The sequence below is a fragment of the Hipposideros armiger genome, unplaced genomic scaffold (genome assembly GCF_001890085.2).
Source record: "Hipposideros armiger isolate ML-2016 unplaced genomic scaffold, ASM189008v1 scaffold_178, whole genome shotgun sequence".
Classification (NCBI taxonomy): Eukaryota; Metazoa; Chordata; class Mammalia; order Chiroptera; family Hipposideridae; genus Hipposideros; species Hipposideros armiger.
The window spans coordinates 1,990,823-2,012,241 of NW_017731528.1; the positions used below are offsets into that span (position 1 = coordinate 1,990,823).

The window sequence follows — 21,419 nt, forward strand, 5'->3', positions numbered from 1 at the left end:
TTCACCTTTCCTTGTTCACTTTAACAAAGATCCTAAAAAGAAAGGCAAACAAACAAACAAAAAAAACGAACTTAAAAAATAAACCAAACAATGAGATACCACTACACACCTATTAGAATGACTAAAATCCAAAACAATGACAACACCAAACGCTGGTGAGGACATGGAGCAAAAGGAACTCTCACTTGCTGCTGGTGGGGATGCAAATGGTGCAGCCACTTGGGAAGACAGTTTACAGTTTGTTACAAAACTAAACATAATTCTAATGTATGATCAAGCAATCATGCTCCTTGATATTTACCCCAAGGAGCTGAAAACTTAGGTCTACATAAAAACCTGCACAGGGGTTTATAGCAGCTTCATTCACAATTGCTATAACTTGGAAACAATCAGACATCTTTCAGTTGGTGAGTGTATAAACAAACAGGTCCATCCAGACAATAGAGCATTATTCAGTGATAAAAAGAAATGAGCTAGCAAGCCATCAAAAGACATGGAGGAACCATATATTGCTAAGTGAAAGAGGCCAGTCTGAAAGGCTCCATATACTACGATTCCAACAAAGTACACGACATTCTGGAAAAGACAAAACTAGACGCAGTACAAAGACCAGTGCTTTCCCGGGATTTGAGGGTGGTGGTGGTGGTGAATTAGAGTTCATGGGGAATTTCCAGTAAAACTGTTCTGTATGATACTGTAATGGTGGACACATGATATTATATATTTGTCAAAATCCACAGTCCTGCACAAAGAAACTCTGATGTAAACAAAGGACTTCAGTTAATAATAAAGTGTCAATCTTGGCTCAGCAGTATAAAGAAACCCAATTGTAAAAAATGAAAAGCAAAAAAATGAAACAGGCAAAAACAACTGCATACCCAAATAATCATTTCCCCCAAAACTTGAGAGTCTCATAAATAAGCTGAATAATGGTAAGATAAACTCATGATTTGACACAAAAGAACTGCTTAGAAGCAGAAAGAGCACATTTCCTCATAAAATTCTAGGGATAATTCTTTTTAAAAATAATATATTAGATGTTAGAACTGAACAAAGCAGGTTAAAAACAGCTTAAGTCTTACTCTTACATTTCAATACTAATTTTAAAATAAACTTAAAAGCAAAAGTCTCAAGAGACTAGTCAAAGGATTATTTATGCATGCCAACCTTAAAAAGTTAGCGTCTCTGAGCGAGTCCCAAGTGGCTGTGTTAATTCATCCCTATCCTTCCCTGGTTAAACACCGACGGACCCTAGCAGGTAACAATTAGAGAATAAACCACTGACTCTATGAGTGTCTTTCAAGACTCAGGATTCGGCATGAACTGGCTGAGGGAGCTTTTCCTGGCTGCATTAAGACAGATGGTAGACGGCTGCTCCCTTCACTATGCTCACAACACGGCACTTGGTACATGCCCTTACAATACCAGTATATCTATTTACATACCTTCTCCCATACAAGACTGAGGTCCTAGAGGTCAAAGGCCATCTAACTCATTTTTGTATCCCGAATGTCTAGCAAGTTGCCAGGCAAACAGTGAGCATGGAATATTGGTTAAATGGATGATTCCTTTTTCTGGGTTCTCCTCTGCATTTCCTCTGCCAAATACTCCCTAGGCCTTATCATCATCATCATTTTTCTCACCGTATGTGATAACTTCCCAAACACATAGTTGATTACTCGTTTTCTCTTCTGCCTGTATTCTTTCAGTCTTGTATTCCCCAAAGCCTTCAGGACATCTCCACCTTAACATCCCATTGTCTCAAATGCAGGCCAAAGGCAACCTAATTTTTTCTTCATCCTTTCACACCTTTTCCTTCTCCAACCTGCTTTTCCTCCAGTGCTTACAATTTCTATGACTGTCACCACTATATTTCAACTTAGTCGCACTCCAAACCTGTGATTTAATCCTTTCTTTTGAATTCTCCACACCTAGGGTCCTATATTTTCCACCTTCCATGGCCACTTTTACTACCGTTACTCTAATTCAGGCACTTGCCCCATCACTTGGCACATGTCTCCCACTGACCTCCCTGCTCCTAGTCTTCCCTTTCACAGGAATCACCCAGTTACTTTAAAATGTACATTCATGGGCTCCATTTCCAGAGATTCTAATTGAACAGACTCAGATTAGGGCCTGCCATCTTCCCTTTCAGTCAGTACTTCAGGAGATTCTGACTGGTCTAGGCATCACATTTTGAAAAAGACATCTCCAAAGACAGCTGTCAACAGGCTTTCTAAAGCAAAACAAATATTCATTTTCCTACAAACACTTCCTGAATACTCAGTGTATATACCAGCTGGTACCCAATAACATACAAGGAAATCTTTGCCTATTAACTGTTATCTCCTTCATATGCATATTTTCTAGTACCATTAATTTCCTCTTTTATAGCATTTATCACGCTATAATTGCTTATGTAAATCTCTTCACTAGAAGATAAATGAAGATCTGAAAGATGAATCTGAAGTCAGCTAGACAAAAAGAAAGTAGTTCTGGGTAGAGGTACCAATGTGTAATTAGCCACAGAGCCCTGTGGTCTTAAAAAGAAATTCAGTATGAATGAATGGTAAATTGAAGATGGGAGGGAGGGGGGTTATGGCAAGATGAGGCAAGAGTTAATGAGATACCAGATGATAAAGGACCTTGTAATCATATTAAGGAGTCTGGATTTTATCAGGAGGGCAAAAGGGAGTTAGGTGATCAAAGGTTTGAAGCAGGAAGTAGATGATCAAGTTTGCATGTGAGTTTTTTGCTCAGTAAATTATCAAATAAATTCAATTTCATTAGCCTGGCACTCAACACCTCCCTCTAATGTTTTTAGTTTTAGGTTGTTTATTGGTCCCTGTCAGATTCAACACTCCAAACAATGTGAATTACTTGCTATTCTCTTAACATATTCTTCCTCATGTTTTTCCCTTTGGTAGAACACAATTACTTCACCCCATTTTCAAGTTTCTGAATCTCACCTGTCCTTCAAGATTTAAATCAAATGAATCATTTCCAAATTCCTCCAATACTATTTATGCTTTCTTCTCAATTGTCATTGTACTTTTCTTTTGACATGTACCACATTCAACCTTAGATTATTCGTTATGTGTGTACTGTTAATTCCCCTTACTAGAGAATAATATTGCAAAGGGAGAGGATGTTATTTAAATCAAGCAGGTAATAAGTGTTTCAATGACTGAATATATAATCTTAATACATGATTGACTGGAAGTATCTATCGCATAGGCCAGGCAAACTGCTACCAAATCAAAGGACATTTATAGAAAATTGATAAAAATAATCTGTCCTTTGTGAAGGCCTCCAGAAATATAGTTTAATTAACATCAAAACAAGTCCTAGGTTTCTTGTATAGGCAAGATATAATTTAACAAGTCTCAGTAGGCAGGATGTATTAATCAAAGGTAGGAGGAAAAGGAACATCTATTAAGTACCTATTTTATTTAATCCAAACTTACTGGATGTTATTTTCATCATCTCCATTTTTAGGTGGGGCAAGTGAGGCCAGAGAGATTGATGTGACCAACATGACACAGTTAATGACAGAGCTGGGATTCTGAACACAGGTTTGTCTAAATTCCTAGTTCATGTTTTTTTGCTAGTCTGCGTCACATTACTTACCTAAATCTAACCTGCCTTTATCTAATTCTTTTAGAGGAGACTGGTACAGTGGCAGAGTTAGAGCTTGCTCTTTGGGTATTATTGGAGTTGAAGCCAATAGATGATTAGGTTTCCTTTGTGGTGTTTTAAATAGGTTTGTTTCAGAACTGCTGATTTTATATTCAGATTCTTCTGCAGTTTCAGAATTATAGGGTGGAGCTTCTGAAGAAAGTTCTTCAAACCAATTAAGGCTTATTGGTCCTAAATCTGTAAGAAAAATAAAAATCCCACCTTGGTTTTAGTCAGAGACACAGAAAAAGTCCTGAGCCAGTAAAGATCATAATAAAGGTTACTTGAGATTTTGACTGTGGATGACTTTTGTTAAAGCATATTAACTAAACAGGATCATTCTCTTATGAATCTGTAGTAAGGTATAACAAGTTTACAAAAGTTACAAGGAGATAGCTCTTAGCTACATTAGTTCTTCTAAAGTTTTGTTTCTCCCATATTCACAATTCGGAAAAATCATAGGAAGAGCGCATTCCAGACACAATTCAAATATTTACAGAGACTACACAAGTGGATGTGATAAATCTATAGGTATAAGGAACATGCAGACTCATGAATAAATAAAATGGAATAAAAAGATTCTCTGTTAAAGAGAAATTACAAAATTTCTGCTATGCTCTATCCACCCTTAGAGTAGTGGTTCCCAAAGTATGGTCTGTGGACCATTTGGGTGGAAGGCCCCAGGACCCTTTCAGGAGGTCCATAAGGTCAAAACTATTTTCATAATAATATGAAGGCACCTTTTGTCTTTTTGTTGTTGTTGTTTTTGTTTTTTTAAGCTGAGCCATCCTGCCACCTGTTGGCAGCTCAGCAGCTGTTCAGCTCGGGTCGGGAATTGAACTGCTGTTGCTCTGAGCTCAAACTCTTGAGCGAGCTCTTAACCAACTGAGCCACTCGGCTGGCCCTACCATTTGTCTTTTTCACAATGTTGACATCTGAATCACTGGTGGGAAAACTGATGACATTTGCATGAGTCAAGGCAGTGTCAACAAACTGTACTAGTAGTCATTGTATTCTATGTCACCATTCACTTGTAAAAAAACAAAAACCAAAAACAAAAGGCCAGTTTAACTTAAAATGTCCTTAATGAAGCAGCACAAATTAGTTCTATTAAAGCCCAACCCTTTAGCACATCTTTTTTAATATTCTGTGACAAAATGGAATATACATAAAGGATTTCTGCATCTTTAAGTAGAATAGTTGTCTAGAAAAGCACTCATATGATGAGTTGTGAGCTGAATTAGCACTATTTTCATGGAAAGCCATTTTTACGAGAAAAGAATGACTGACAACCTAAGTCATTCTGAGTTGGGTGGTTTGAGACATTTTTTTCAAAAATGAATGAAGTGAGACTGTCACTGCAGGGAAAACAACAGAGTTGATTGCCAATGAAAAATTGTGAGCTTTCAAATGAGAATTAGGATTTTGTTAAACTTTACCAGCCCCTGTGAGGTTGACAACCTCCTAATCTTAAAAAGACTTTTCATCAGTGAACAAATGATTTTTTACATACGGTTTAATGAATGTGTCAATATATGGAATATCTATGTAATTCAGAACATAGGCATTTTCCAAATAATCAAGCATGATGTTACAATATAGATAAAATATATATTCAAAGTGCAAGAAAGACTAATAGAATTTAATGTAACAAGAGTATAAATAGTTCATGATATGGTTTCAGGTTTCACATTGTAACTTTTAAGAAACTACCACTTTAAGTTTTGGTGAAGTATCAAAGAAAAATACCCACAATTAACTGAAGACTATTTAAATACTTTTTTCTTTTTCCAACTACATTACCATGTGAGGCTGGATTTTCTTCATACACTTCTACCAAAGCAACATATTGCACACAGGTTAGATAAAGAAACAGGTATGAGAATCCAGCTATCTCCTATTAAGCCATATATAAAAGAGAATGGCAAAATTGTAAAACAATACCACTTTTTTGGAAAAATACATTTTTCATAAAAATGTTATTCATATTAATATGTAGTGGGTTTATTTTTATTTTTAGGTGAGATATTATTTTTAAAAGTTCCTAGTTTTAATTTCTAACATGGCAACTACATAAACAAAAGCTCTCTGGGGTTCTCAGTCATTTTTAAGGAGTACTGAGACCAAAAAGTCTGACTTCTGCTATAAATTAACAATACCAATGATTCTGATTTGCTAGAAGTTCTGTGCTTTAAAAACAATTCTTCCTATGGCTGCTAACAAGAGGCCAGTATCCTCTTTATCCACTGGGGGTTCTACACAGTTTCTTACCATTTTGGTTCACTGTAAATGATTATTTTCTTAACTGGATTTATGATTTCATACAGAACAGTTTATTGTGTGAACAAAAACGTGAAGTATTGGATTCTTTTCAGCAAGCATGCATATTTACGTACTTTTTCTGAAAACATTTGCTTAAAGTAATTGATCAGTTATTATAAAATCTGCCAATACCTGCTTGGCTGCATCGCGTCTTAAAAATTTCAAAAAAAGTTGGCCTCTCTTTGCATCCAATAGGCATTTTTCTCTACAATGTTACTACAACGCTTGGTAAATGAATCTGCAAAATACCAAAACACATTTCACAGGGGTACAGTCATTTATCTGGGGTACACTCAGAAAAAGGTACACTTGCCTAAAGTTACACTGTTTATCTCGGTCCAATCAGGCATTTAAAATGGCAAGGGCAACTCAAGAACAGCACTTTTGATATTACTTAATTTTAATTAACTAGTCACGTGTGGCGAGGACGCCTGTTAGAGGTAAACTCCGTTTGCCAATTCCAGATCAGTACATCTTCTTCACACTACAGCAACCAGCTGGGGGTTAAGTAGGGCAGATAACGGTGTGTCAGAAGCTGGAAACATTTTCCATAGTACAATATTCCAGTAAAGTAACTTTATCGTGTGTCCAATGAAGGAGATTTCAGATTGGACACCTGGGACGGTTAGGAGGCGACCCGCCCCTGAGAGGGTGGCGGGGTCAAGGTGGGGAAACTTCCAAGGAGTCCCAGGGCAGGAGCCAAACCTGCGGTCAGGAGGGCGGGTCCCTCGTCCCAGTCAGCGCGGGGCTGGCACAGACATCCGGGGCCGGGAGAGGCAGCTCCCCGCCGCATGAGGGGCGCCCCCGCCGCCTGAGACCGCGGAGCGCCGGCCCGCGTCCACCCCGCCAGCACTAACCGCCTCCACAGACGCAGCTCTTTTCGGCCGGAGCAGACAATTCGGTCACAATCGGACCCTAGGTTCCTCCGGCAGACACCCACCGCCCAGACAACAGCCGACACGCAGCCCGCAGCCCCGCCCCCGCGGCTTGCTTTCACAAGCTCGCGCCAAAGCCCGCTCTCCGACACGTCACGCGCCGACGCTGTGACGCGGCACGCAGCGCGCGCGCCGCCCGGAAGTCAGGCTGGTCGGGCTGTTGCTGTTGCTCCCAGTGGCGAAAACTGGTTCCTCATTCGCATAGCAGTCGCTGTGGAAATGCAAAAAGTGGGGCTGGAGCGCTCGTTTTCTTCTCCTTGAGCCTTGGGAGGCACCTCCCTGTGTACACTCCGCGACTCATTCCACTTTGCTCCACCTCACGTTCGGGGTGGCCGCGATCGCACGCGCGGGGCTGCTGACAGGCCTTTGTTCCATCCTTAGGGCGGGCATCCCCCAAAGTCGCCAGCCTTAGAAGCGTAGTGTGTGGATGACCCCTTTTCCGGCCGCGTGCTCCCAATGGAGTAGAAGGGGCTGAAATGTGAAGCCAGAGAACTTAGGTTCTAGTCCACGTGATGATCTTAGATAACAGGCTGGAGCCTGTCTGCCTGCTGGAGAAATTGTGAAACCCGCCTTAACCCAGACTTGCGGTGTTAGCTACTGCCCTCTGCAGGCTTCCCCGTAGCATTTACATTCTTAGGGGACCGATCACCCTGTTTGTGCCTGACTTCCCCTCCAAACTGCCGTGGTATATGGGAATCTGCCCTCATTCACAGGGTCTGTGACAGGCCTAGCACAAGACTTAATTCTGGTTTGTTGTATGAACTGAGAGGCTTCCAAGGATTCTGGAGATGAGAGCTTTTAATGGGCCTTGCAGCTTCTGGAAGGCTCTTAAGCAGTAAACAGCCCAAAGCAATCTTGGGTTGGAAAAAGGGAGGGCCCTGTTTAGTTCTTTAGGTGTCATTTTAGTATGATCTTAACCCTAAGCTGTAGCAGGAAGCCTTACCAATGCAGAGATACCAAAGCGTATGATCATTTAGGTCTAAACAGCAAAGGAACACAGGCCTCTGATCCTAACCTAATGGCTACAGCTTACTGAACATTTGATTTATCCTGCTTTTTGCTTTACAAAGCAACAGCACATCTAATCTTATAATCCTAAAAATTGGCTAGTATTGTCAGATGGAGAAAATCACTTAGTAACAAGGCCCAGGTTTCAATTCAAGTGAGTTTGACCTTAGATACTTAACTATCCTGCTATTATACCTACATTTACCCTCTAAATCAGAACAAACTGCTTTACCCCCCCTTTTGGGGGGTCCTCACTAGGAGTGGACTAAGAACCTTTGACATGTCAACCCTCAAATACATTTTCTTTTACTATATGCATCACCTCCGCCCACACCCCTCTCCCCATAACTTTACGCCTTTCGCTCGTGTGGTCTTTACATTAGCTCTGCCATAATATACTTTCTTCCTCATACACTTTTAGTATAAGGCTGCTCAAATAATTTACTACTTATGTTTGTTTTACTATATACTTTAAAACAGGATATCTAAAATGGTAGTGTTGTCAGAAAGTGGGCCTTCTCAGCGCAAAGTCCAGGTCCTTGGAAACTCGAGCAAAGAATTGAACAAGATGCCAGAGTAAAGTACTGAAAGAGTAGTTTATTCGAAGAGATAGTACATTTCAAAGAAGTAGTAGGCCCGAACATTAGAGAATGGCTCAAGGGCCCATTATTGGAAGAGAAATTACATTCCAAAGAGTTTGGAGCAGGCCACAAAGGCGAGGCTCAAAAAGCTCAAAAAGGAAGAAACGGTCAAAACAGCAGAGCATCCAAAAAGAGAAAAAAGGGAAAAAAGGAGGACTTTTTAGGACTTGGGGTTTTAATCCCTTCTCTAGAATGGGCTGTTCCCCCTAAGGGCGGTGGACCACTTGATTGGCACCTGTGATTGAGGAGAGGTACAGCACATGTGGGAGTGACTGGTCTGATCTAGTTGGGTATTTTGCACCCATTTGTTTTCCCGCAGGGGTAGGTAATTACAACACATAGGGAGTTTTGGGTGGAGAGGGGATGTCCGCTTGGCATCGCACTCTGTGGGATGTGTCAGAATGCAGAGACCCAATGCCTTCCTCTAACTGCCTGCCTAGTTTTCTCCTTGAGAGACGTGATCCCCATAAAATCTCTATGGGAAGTTGAGGGACAGGAGGTTTCTTCTGCATCTGCTTGCTGCTGGGCAGGGGTGTAGAGGTGTCCCTGCCTATTGGGGGATTCACGGAACTCTCACCCTGCCTGATCTTAGATGGGAGGAAGGGGTCTCAAGCTCCACTTGGAAGACCGTGTTGGCTTCTTTGGTTGTGACTGGCAATCTTGTTGGGGTATCCTCTTTATCCCCAAGGTTCCTGAATGAGGAGAAATAGATTTTAATTAATAAATCTGTTAGCTCTCATAAAGCCTGTTGCCATTCAGCCTGTTACTCAGGTGGCATCAATTGTCTGGGCCCAGAATGGGTTTGGCATTTAGCTTACTGGCCTGGGGGATATGAAGAAGTCACAGGCTTTCAAGTAGTTATCTGAAGCAGGGGCAGGAGACTTCTATTGTTTAGGATTCGGAAACTGATTTACAAAGCAATCAAGAAGGAGAGGGATAGGAGAATTCTAGGATTCCGGCTAGGAGCAATCTTTAGCTTAGGATTCACAGCCTGATGAGAAGAGTAATCAAAGCCAGGGGCTAAAAACCTAAGAAACTAGGGAGGATACTTAACATTTCTATAGGAAAGAAAACAAGTCTTTGGGGGAGGGGGCATTCTGTTGGTCGGTAACAATAGTTACTATGAGAATAGATGAATGAATTGCTAATTAAACATGTGTACCAATATATCAGAAATGAAAAACAGCTTTGAAAAAAAGAATCAGGAGCAGCGTACCCAAGACAGTGAAGAGCAATTTGAATCTGGTGGCAATTAGATGTCTGTAGGTAGGCAATTCTCCTCCCCACTTCCAATTAGAGTAATAGGCAGCAGCTCCAATCAGAATCTGAAATAAATGGAGAGGCTAGGGATAAACCCGAACCAACTTGACCAGGAGGAAGGAGGGGTGAATGAAAGTGGAAGGCAGAGAACAAGGATACAAATTGCACCTGGATCTTGCGCTGTGCCTGGTTGCCAGGCGAGTGAATGGAGCACTTTGTCCGTGTTCCCTATGGCCTGTACCAGGGGACACACTATGGGAACACACTGCCTTTGGGCCAGACTGGGCTCTGTGAGCACAGACACTCCAACTGGAGGCACAACATTGGTGCCCCCGCTTTCCTGGCCAGGCCAGGGCTGCTGGTGCCCATGAATGCCTCTGACTACTGCGTGGACCCCTACAAGAGGGCGCAACCTAAGGGCATTCTCTCCCAGCAGAACCCCAGCCCAAGCCTGCAGCTGTTCAAGCCCCACACCAAGGAGGTGGGCGTGCAGGTGAGCCCGTGGGTGGACAAGTCCGTGCAGTGCTCGCTGGGGCCTCGCACCCTGAGCAGCTGCTGCCCATGGGGCAGCACAGGCTCCAAGGCACCCCTGCCAGCCTGGGGCGCCAGTACTCCAGTGATGATCCGGCTGCGGAAGGATGGGGAGGATGAGGAGAGGAAGGTGCTTTCTGGTCCTGCAGAACCCAGCTGGCAGCAGCCACCACCAAGGCCAAAGTTGCAGGAGGACAAGCAGGAAGAACTCTGGCAGCAAGATAAGTTGGGGGAGGAAGACTCCTCGAGTCCTGGGGAAAGGAAGAGCAAGCAGCCCCAAGGAGATGCTGCCTATCTGCTCAGGAAACCCAACTTCCAGGTGAGCTTTGTCTACCCTCTCCTGTCCTCTGCTAGCCCAGCCTGTCTTTCCTCTTCCATTTCTAGGGCAATAAGAGCAAAACCTTCCCTCCTTTCCTCCCTTTGTTTGATGGAGAGGAAGTTCTGAAAATGCAGCCTACATATTTTGTAACTTTTTTATAAAATAGGGTGCCAGCTTTAAGCACATGCAAACCAAAACCCTGGCAACTATTGCTATTGGTTGGGGATGAGAAAAAGAAGGGTTTTAAATCTGTGAAATATGTGATGTGATTTTTGTTTTGGGGGTCTGCTGGTGGCATTGTGGAAAATGGATTGGAAAAGTATGAGAGACAACAGTGAGAAGAATCCCTTGAGAGAGGAGATGCTCTAAATTAATGTAACCTTGAGAACAGCTGTGAATGAGGTTAAGGAGCCTTTTTGTATTTCTTATACAAAGCCACCAGCAAAGAAGGACCTGGCTTTTTTTTCCCTCCAAGATAATGAAAGCCTTCTCTATTTGCAGTTTTTGGAACCAAAATATGGCTATTTTCACTGTAAAGATTGTAAGACCAGATGGGAGAGTGCTTATGTGTGGTGCATTTCTGGAACTAATAAGGTGAGTGAAGTGAGTGGGACGTGGAGGAGGGTGGGGTGGTACAGATGTTAGGTGGAGGAAGAATGTTTCCTGGTGGAGCATGACATGATGCGTCTCATTCATCTTGGTCCTCAGTGCCAGGCACATAGTAGGTTCTCAGTAAATGTTGGGACTGGATGGGACTGGACAGTCCACATGAGCTCCTGAGGCTGCTGAAACCTGTCCTGGTGCTCTGCTGGATTTGGTAGTTCTGTTGGACAAAATGTCAGATTATTTAGATGAACTTTTGTTCTTCTGTATATACACTGGGACTTTCTATAATCATGTTTTAGTTGGTATATTTTGAGCAGGTTTGGGCCTTAGCTCTAGGAAATTTCCACTGTCTGTCCACAAGGTGGGGCTATAAGAGAAATAATTTATTGTGAGGGTTAGTTGGCTGTGAGAGACTTCTTTAGGCTAAGCAGATTTTCATCTCCTCCTCATCCCCCACCCCCATTTGCATTAGTTGTCAACATATTAAGACTGGGCAAGATTTCTCAGTCTGTGTTTCCAGATTTTCCTCAACAGTCACACTCTGGACATCACAGACTTGAGTTTCAGTCTGAGAACTGTAGGCAGGGCCTAAGCAGCCTCTCGTTCCTTTCCCTGGGCATGTGCACGTCATTTTGTAACAGTCTACACCTGGACTAGTTTATTAACTTCCACAAGCATTTGAGTTTGGGGCGCCTGTGCTGTCACACTTTAGATACTGCTTTTTCAGCTAAAGGACTGTAGATGGAGATTCATGCTAAGAACTGAATGGAAACGTGACTTCACACTAGCCATTAGACCCTGGAGGCGAGTGGATTTTTAAACTAAACTAAAATTACTTCTCTTGCCAGAAGAAAAACAACGGGTTTAATTTAAACACTCCAAGACACTAGGATGCAAAGAACAAGACATAGAATTCATCCTCAAGAAATTTATTCTAATAGGAGTGATGGAGACAAAATGCAATTTGGTGACAAATGCAGTGGCACCTGTGGCATGGACATGGTCCCCAAACAACACACCAGGGGGATGACTTACCCTGTCAGTGAGGGGGACGGCATCTTGTTGTCCAAGCAGGACTTGAAAGGATAAATAGGAGGAGTTCACCAAGTGAGGCAGGGAGAAAATGCGCATGAGGAAATGCACAAAGCCTAGAAATCACATGTATTGGTGGGTAACTACAAGTAATTTGAAGTTCAAGTGGGAAATACTGGGGGGAAAAAATGAAAAAGCAGGGGCTAATAGACCAGGGCAAAAGGAGAAAGTCAAGGGCTTGGCCTGCACAATGAGGGAAATTATAATAGTTATTTCCCATTGGTACTATGGTACTTTATATACATTTCTGAGTAGTTGTTAGAATTATGGAAAAAATAAGGAGTTGGATCTAGATTTTACAGGTAAGAAAAATGAGGTTTGAAGAGTAAAAAAGTGACTGATTGGCATTAGAAGACCTCAACACCTCCAGGTAGAGGTTGGGCAAAAGCAAGGTACAAGGGGAGGGAGTGGGTTACTTAAATTGAGAACTTAGGCCTAGGGTACATTTAAACTTGGATTTAAAAAAGGACAAATTTCTCTTTAGGTTTATTTCAAACAACTCTGTTGCAAATGCCAGAAGAGTTTTAACCCTTATCGAGTAGAAGCAATCCAGTGTCAGGTAAACTTATGAAACACTTCCATTGTGTCTATAACGTTTCCATTCTGAACAGGAAGCTTCTGTGGCATAATGTTAGTATTGGATATTTGTGTAGGAGAGTTAAGTTTTCTATGTGTTTGAATTTTTAGGATACTTTAGGGTAAAAAAGCATAAATTGTGGGGTTTTTTGGAGGGGGGAATGGGAGAAAAATGTACTTTTTAAAAAAAGATTTTTATTGGGGAATTGGGGGAAGGGGAACAGACAAGTTGCTATCCTTTTGTTCTTCAGTCTAATTGTGGAAGACATTGCTTCACTGGCCCAAGTAGGCACACATCATTGTGCTCTTCCCAGGCTAGGCAGGTCGGTTGCCTGCTCCTGGATGGCCACTCACACTGGCTGCTGGCTACACACCGCAGCCCATGGCAACCCACCAGCCAACGCTGGCCACTCACGGCAGCCCAGCTCCAGGTTGAGCTGTTGTTCAGCATCTTATCTGTAGAGGGCAGTGCCACTGGCCCTCATATGTGGGATCCGAACCGGGGCCCTCTGGCGTCCCAAGCCAGTTCTTAACCAACGCGCCACTCAGCCGGCCCGAAAAAATGTACTCTTAAGTTGCCTTACGTGGTGTGCTTATGTATGGGGTTGTGTTTTACCTCAAACACCCTATGCATAGTTTGGATGTACCGTATTTCCCCATGTATAGGACACACCTTAATTTGGGGGCCCGAATTTTGAAAAAAAAAATTACATAAAGTTACTGAACTCAAGTTTTATTCATCATAAAATTCATACAACTCCTCATCACTGTCAAAACTCCCAACCATTAGCTTGTCCTCATCTGTGTCTGATGACGAATCACTGTCTTCATATATTGCCTCTCATGGCCTTCTGCTGTGGCGTTTTCAGTAGGGTTTCTTCTTCCCATTGCCAGTCTCAGATTGTTTTCTCAGTTGGAGGAGGACCAAACTTACGTTCAGCAGCACGATTTCCATTCACTTTTGCAAACTGGATCACTTTTAACTTGAATTCAGCACTGTACAAAAACCTTTTCTGAGCCATTTCTGGGCAGAACGTGGCAAAACATAACCTACCGTAATATACTGGTAACAAGTGCGAAACAATGAGCGCAAAGACAACAAGCACGAAAAAAGTGGGAAATGCAAGTAAAAAAATCTACAACCAAAATCTATAAGACACACCCAGTTTTTAGACCCCAAATTTTTCGAAAAAGGGTGTGTCTTATGCATGGGGAAATATGGTAATTAATAGGTAACCTTTATTAAACTTTTACTGTGTGCCAAACTTTAGGCTAAGTGCTTTACAGGGATTGTCTCCTGTAATCTAACCTTAGAGGTAGGTGTTATCCTCGTGTTACAGAGAAGAAAGCTGAAGTTCAATTAGAAAATAACTTACCCAAGGCTAGATCGTTACTATTAGAGCTGTGATCACATTCCATGGTGTCTCCAGTGCCTAGGAAGTCACAGAATCAGATGAGATTTTTTTCTAAAATAGCTGGCAGGAAAGCTCTCTTGAAGCTTTTCAAAAAAGTGTAACAGTTGATTTTCATAATCAAGAGTTGTTTTTTTTTTAAATTTAAATTCTTCATTTAATTAAAAATATTTCTTTTTTATATTCTTTAGAAACTAGTCTAGTTTATAAATGATTTATCCTTCCATTTTCTAGTCTGACATTCTCATTTAGTCTTTTTAATATAGTTACTTATTAAATTGGGTTTAAATATATTATACTCCTTTTTCTTGTGTTCACTTGAATTGATTTCTTTTTTTTTTTAGCTGAGCCATCCTGCCACTAGTTGGCAGCTCAGCAGGAGCTCAGCTTGGGCCATGAATCAAACCGGGGACCCTGTTGCTCAGAGCTCAAACTCTTGAGCGAGCTCTTAACCAACTGAGCCACTCGGCCAGCCACTTGAATTGATTTTTAAAGAATTATTCCCACCTCTATTATCTTAGTAATTATTTGTTCTTTAGTGTGTTCTTATGGTGGTTACTCTGGAGATTACAACATAATTCTTTCACTTATCAAAGTTTACATAAATTGTTAATCCTACCTCTCACTGACAATGCAGTGACATCAGAACACTTTAATTCCTTATCACTTAATTCTAATTTATATGCTGCTGTTGTATATTTTAATTTTAAGCTTCACAAGACACAATTTTCTATAGTCTTTATTCATTTAGCTTTAGCTACATATTTATCCTTTCTGTTGATCTAAGCTCCTTTTTGTCTCTGGGACCACTTTCCTTTTACCTGAAGAATACATTTGAATATTTCCTGTAGTGCAGTTCTTAGGGTGACACATTCTATTTTGTCTGGATAGCTTTTAAAGAATATTTTTTCTGGGTATAGAATTCTTAGTTTGGCAGTAGTTTTCTTTCTGCCCTTGAAAAATCTGACCTTCATTGTGAAGTTGACTATTAGTCTTATTGCAGCTCCTTTGAAATAATCTCTCACTCTTTCTCCCCTTCTTAAATCTGCTTGCTTTTAAGATATTTCTCACTGCTTTCATTTTCAGCAGTTTTACAATAACATGCCTAGTTTTGGTTTCTTTGTATTTATCCTGTTTGGGTTTCACAGTGTTCTTGAATCTGTAGCTTGAAGATTTTTCATCATGTTTCGAAAATTATCTGCCTTTATCTTTTAAAATATTACTGCCACCCCATTCTCCCTCTTTCTTACAATTACTTGTATTAGATCTTTGCAATATCACTTATGCCTTTTACACTCTTTTCTATATTTCCTATGCTTTTTTCTCACCTTGCTTCAGTTTTGATATCATGTTAAATGATTTTCCATTTTTCTAATTCTTTGCTCAATCTATCTTTTCTAATTCTTTGCTCAATCTAATTCTTTGCTCTAATTCTTTCCAATCTGCTATTAAACCCATCCACTGAGTTATTGATTTTAGTTATTGCATTTTTCAGTGCTGGCATTTTTGTCTTTTGGAAAAAAATGACTCCCAGTCCTCTGCTGGAAATATTAGTCTTATCTTAAAAATCTATATCAGATAACTTCATTCCCCATGGTTCTGTCAATATCCTCTTCATTTTCCTTGGTTTTCTTTTTCTTTTTTTTTTTTTTAAAGATTTTTATTGGGGAATTGGGGGGATGGGAACAGTGCTGGGGGATTGGGGAAGGGGAACAGACAAGTTGCTGTCGGTTTTTTTTGTTCTTCAATCTAGTTGTGTAGGACGTTGCTTCACTTGCCCAAGTTGGCACCATCACTGCGCTCTTCCAGGGCGAGGCAGATCAGTCGCCGGCTTCTGGACGGCCGCTGCTGGCCGCTCACGCTGGCTGCTGGCTACACACGGTAGCCCATGGCAACCCACTGCCACAGGGGCTGCAGCCTACGCCGTCGCCAGCGACTCACGGCAGCCCAGCTCCAGGTTGAGCTGTTGTTCAGCATCTTAGCTGTAGAGGGCAGTGTCACTGGCCCTCATATGTGGGATCCGAACCGGGGCCCTCTGGCATCCCAAGCGAGTTCTTAACCATCGCGCCACTCGGCCGGCCCTTCCTTGGTTTTCAAATGTGGTGTTCTGTCTCCTCATATAACTGGTTATTTTTGATTGAGTGCTAGATATTGTACATGAAAAATTACAGTGATAACAGAGACCTAGAATATATCTTCTTCCACAGAAGATTTGTGTGCTTCTGGCAGGCAGATAGGGACACTAACAATTTCAGGTCACTATTTTCTAGTCAAGGTTGAGATGTTTTGAAGCTGGGCTTTGGCCTCTGTAAAGGCTGGTCAATATTTGGCTCATCCTTATTCTTAGCATGTAGCCTTTCTGGGTCTTAACACAAAAAATAGAATTGCTTTCCAGGGCTTTTTCATTTTTGCATATTTAAGGTTATCCCTCAGCTTCATCAACTTGTTAAACTCATGCTAAGTTTTCTACCATCTTTCTCCTCTTTCACGATTGACAGATACCTTTGGAGAGAAAATAGTCCCAAATGTCAGGTTCATCTCTATTTTTTGGTTTCCTTTCTAATGCTTTGATAATTCTCTAGTGATTTTAGATAGTTCTTTTAAAAAAATTATTGTTTGTTTTTTTTTTTAGCTCAGCTTTTCCAGTTGTCCTAAGCATGAGGCTTTATCTAAACTACCCAATTCTCTATTGCCAGAAACAAATCTACCTTTAGAGTAAACCCTGATTTTTTTTAATTGAATCTTTTCTTCCTTATAAGAGTATTATGATAATTAAAGGAATTAATGTATATAAAGTGCTAGAACAGTGCACATAGAAAGCACCATGTGATTATTAGGTATTAGAATTTTCTTATAAGGACACAGGAAAAGTGGAAGATGCAAACATAGTACAGTGTCTGATAAGTCATATTTACGACTCATTTGGAAAATGGAAATGCTTGTTTTCACAGTGTAAAAGATAAATCTTGACTTTCTGTGGCTGTGGACACATGCCAAAAAAATAGAGTAGTGATTACCTATTTTAAAGATTAGCAGGGTTGGGAGGGTGGACAAGGACAGTATACTAATCTCCATGGTGTATGATTTTTATTTATCATTAACATTTTATTTTAAATGTCTTTATACCCATTATCCCATTCTAAATAAAAATTTTTATTTTTATTTAGAATGGGATAATGGATATAAAGAAAATTTTTATTTAGAATGGGATAATGGATATAAAGACATTTTAAAGATTAGACATGTCTAGAAAGAAAAGAAAATTTAGTTCCCTCTAGGACACCCCTCCCTCCTAGTTGTGACAAACAAAAGCATCTCCAGACATTGCCAGATATTTGGTGGTGGGTAAAATCCTGCTGGTTGAGAATCACTGTGCTGGTGTATCTAAATGTTCCAGCCTAGATAATCAAATCACTCACTACTCACCCATGCCCCTCACCCCTACCTGCCCACAATATGAACACGTACATAGTGAAGACACTCTATAAAAATCTAACTTTTAAACTTTTATATCTTCTTGATTGGCTCAGTGATAGTCTCCTAATCACATCTTTGCTTGCTCATCTTGACAAACACATGGCATTTAATGGTATATGAGTGGTTTTGTACGAGTTGGTCTTGGACTTCTCGTAGGATTCAAACAAGGATGAAGATATCAGGGATGGAGTGGTGGGAGAAGTATTTTGGTTTGAGGATTATGTTTGAAACACTAATTTGATCACGTAGTGTCCATACTATTCCTTGTTTTCTAAAGATCTGTTCAAAGTCTTGTTGTTCCTGTCCTCGAAAGAAAAGACACATCGATCTAAGGAAACCTCATCGACAGGAACTGTGTGGCCGCTGCAAAGACAAGAGATTCTCCTGTGGCAATATTTACAGCTTTAAATACATCATATGACGGACAGTATGACTTATACAGGACACCTAAACTCTTGTCACTTACTGTACTGTTCCTCTTTTGCACCTTAGCTCTGACCTGGTTTTGGAAAATGGATTAGGCTTTTGTACTTTTTGTAGGTTGTTTAACAGTTGTACAGTGTGAATAGAATAAAATAAATGCATGTTAAAAGACCATGAAGCCGCATTAATTGGTTACTCCAGAGTAAAAATATCAATATAGCATTGAGAAATGGTAGATACTGTCACTTATATGAAGGGACAATGAAGAGGAATCACATTCATTTGACAAACTTTTACAAGCTGGGTGTTCTAAGCACTTGGAACATAGAGACAATCAAGGGGCAAGATCCTTGTCTTCAAGTACACACAATAATGTGTTTAACACTTCAACAGCACTCAGTAAGTGCCCGGCATTGTTGTGGCTCATCACAGCAGCTGTAGGAAGTAGGAACTATGAAGGCCCTTCTTAGAGGAGGAAAAGGAGCCCCAGAGCTCACAGGGTACACTCAGGACTTGAACCCAGCTAGACCAGGGATTTGCTCCATGGCTTTCACTACCACATTTATATTTTCTCTCAGATTCATATGTGGTAAGTGCTATGAAGGAAACAGGGTGCTATGATAAGTGACCCTTTTAGGTAGGGTAGTTGGAAGGAGGCGACATGAGAATGGAGACCTGTAGGATGATGGAGCTGGGAGAAAAGGAATTGGTTGTGATTGAAGGGAACAGCAAGAGCAAAGGCTCGAGGGGACAGAGCATGTATGTGGCACGTCCCATGAGCAGGAGCCCCTGAGGCCAGTGTGGGTCATGGGCTGGAGAAGACAGGGGTCAGGTCTGCTGCGCTCCAGCACACTGCAGCCCATGAAAGTGTTTCAACAGGCAGTGACATCAGATTCTTACTTTGGCAAATTCACTGCTATGATGGAAGGCCAGGCAGAGGGGGAGGAGGCAGACCAGTTAGGAAGTTAATGAAGGCACGGACAGAATGATGGCTAGGTCAAGGGCAGTAGCCATGCAGATGGAGAGAAGTACATGGATTCAAGATAATGTTTGGGAATGTAACATACAGGATTGGAAGTGGATGATGGAGAAATAAGTGATGGTTTTAGATTTCTGCTTTGAGCTAGGGGGCAGATGGAGCTGAGAGGTATAACCGTTAGGAGTCAGATGACCCAACTTCAAATCATGGGTGCGGTACTTAGAGATGTAGGGTTGGGGCATGTTACTCCCTGTCTCAATTACTCCTCTGTAAAATGGGGATAACAATAGTACCTGTCTCTTGCTAGAGGTGTGAGGACTAAAGGAGCTGGTACATGTTAAGTATGTAGGCTATTACCTGTAACATTTTGAGGGCTCAGTAAACTTAGCTTCGTTATTTTGGTGGAGCTATGCAGTGACATGGGCTAGGGCATCTGTTTTCAACATATTAGGTTTGAAATATTTGAGACATCCAAATGGAGATGTCATGTAGGCTGAGTATATGAATCTGGAATATGGAGGGAAGTCAGAGCTGGAGAGAGACGTGGAGATAAAAAAATATGTAGTGTTTAAAGCTGTGGACCTGGATGGGATCACCTAGGAGAGTACAGCACAGGGATCTGGGGCGTTCCAACATTTAGAGCAATAATTCTGAAACTGTAAAGTTCCAGAAGTTATCCAGTGATCTTGTTACCTGGAGATTCTGATCTAGCAGGTTAAGGATTTGAGTCTGCAAATCTGACAAGCTCCCAGATCCTCCCAGTGCTGCTGGTCCCCTAGATCCCACTTCGAGTAGTGATAAGTAAGAGGTTTAGATAAAGGAGATGATCAAGAGGGATACGAAGAGCATGCTGTCATGAAAGGGAAGATGAAACAGTTTTGAGAAGAAGGGAATGGTCGATTGAGTCAAATCCTGTGGTGAGTGAGAAGGATAGAGATAGACATGTCCATTGGATTTGCTGTGACATAAAGTTGACTGGTGAGGGCTGGCCAAGTGGAACATTGGTTATGAGTTGGCTTGGGATGCCAGCTCTGAGCAGCAGGACCCCGGTTCGGATCCCACATATGAGGGCCAGTCATGCTGCGCCCTCTACAGCTAAGATGGTGAACAACAGCTCTACCTGGAGCTGGGCTGCCGTGAGTCGCCAGCGACGGTGTAGGCTGTAGTGGGGCTGGCCGGCAGTGGGCATGAGCTTTTGTGAGCTGCCATGAGCGGCCATCCAATGGCCGGCAAGCGACTGCCTCACCCGGGAAGAGCGTAATGATAATACCAACATGGGCCAGTGAAGTGACGTCCTCCACAACTAGACTGAAAAACAAAAGGACAGCAACTTGTCTGTTCCCCTTCCCAATTCCCCAAAGCTGTTCTCCTCCCCCAATTCCCCAATAAAATGAAAAAAAAAAGTTGACTGGTGATCTTGAAAAGAAAGCTTCAGTGGAATGGTAGGGATGGAAGCCAGAGTTAATAAAGTCAAGACAGGGAATAGAGATAATACTTTCTGGAAGTTTTGCTGTTAAACAGAGAGATGGGTGATAGTGAGAAGGGCATTTGGGGAAAAGGAAGGTACTAAGTGAGTTTGTACTCATATATTAGTGGGAATAATTCAGTAGAGAGAAGCTGATGATACAGCAAGGAGAGGACACACACACATGAACAAAGCCCTTGAAAAGGGAGAAGAGATGGGGTCCAGAGCACAGGTGGTGTGATCAGGCCTGAATGGGAGCAGTGATAGTCCCTTTAAGGTAAAAGGATGGAACACTTGGAACATGGAGCTAGTTAGATAAAGATAGGTTTATAGATTTGGGGGAGAAGATGAGACTGATTTGTTCTATTTATTCAATGAGTTATGAAGCAAAGTCATCAGCTGAGGCAGGTAGGAAGGGAAGGGGTGGGAGGCTGAGGAGAGAGAGCAAGGTGTGGAATAATTATTTCAGGTATTGGGATTTGAAATTATCAGGAAGATGTGATTGATAGCATTGAGAGCTCGTTTTGAGACTTGGTGCTGTTTGAGATCTGCTTGGTTGTAATTGTGTTCCTGTAATGTCACACGTAATTCTGGTGCAGGTGTGGAAGAGGTAAATCTCAGGTTTTAACTACCTGGGTAAGACAGGAGTGAGATATTAAAATCTATGGAGTTATTTATTTTGGGGTTAAAATTTT

The 21,419-nt window shown here is 41.5% G+C and overlaps 2 protein-coding genes across 4 annotated transcripts in view; one reads left to right on the forward strand and one right to left on the reverse strand.

Moving 5' to 3' along the window:
* The window catches only part of BRCA2 (BRCA2 DNA repair associated), a 61,702-nt gene extending 54,203 nt beyond the window's left edge, over window positions 1–7,499 (reverse strand). For all 3 annotated transcript variants that reach the window (XM_019652337.1, XM_019652338.1, XM_019652339.1), the window contains exons 1-2: window positions 6,706–7,499; window positions 3,631–3,876 (exon numbers count right to left, since the gene is read on the reverse strand). In XM_019652337.1, the coding sequence (XP_019507882.1) occupies window positions 3,631–3,876; window positions 6,706–6,793 (334 nt within the window). In that variant the 5' untranslated portion in view covers window positions 6,794–7,499. The remainder of the gene's footprint in view (window positions 1–3,630; window positions 3,877–6,705) is intronic.
* Window positions 7,500–10,049: 2,550 nt separating this feature from the next.
* ZAR1L (zygote arrest 1 like) lies at window positions 10,050–18,278 on the forward strand. Its single transcript, XM_019652347.1, has 4 exons — window positions 10,050–10,694; window positions 11,196–11,288; window positions 12,877–12,951; window positions 18,135–18,278. Exons 1-4 carry the CDS (start codon window positions 10,050–10,052, stop codon window positions 18,276–18,278), a joined length of 957 nt encoding a protein of 318 aa, XP_019507892.1.
* The last annotated feature ends 3,141 nt before the right edge of the window (window positions 18,279–21,419 follow it).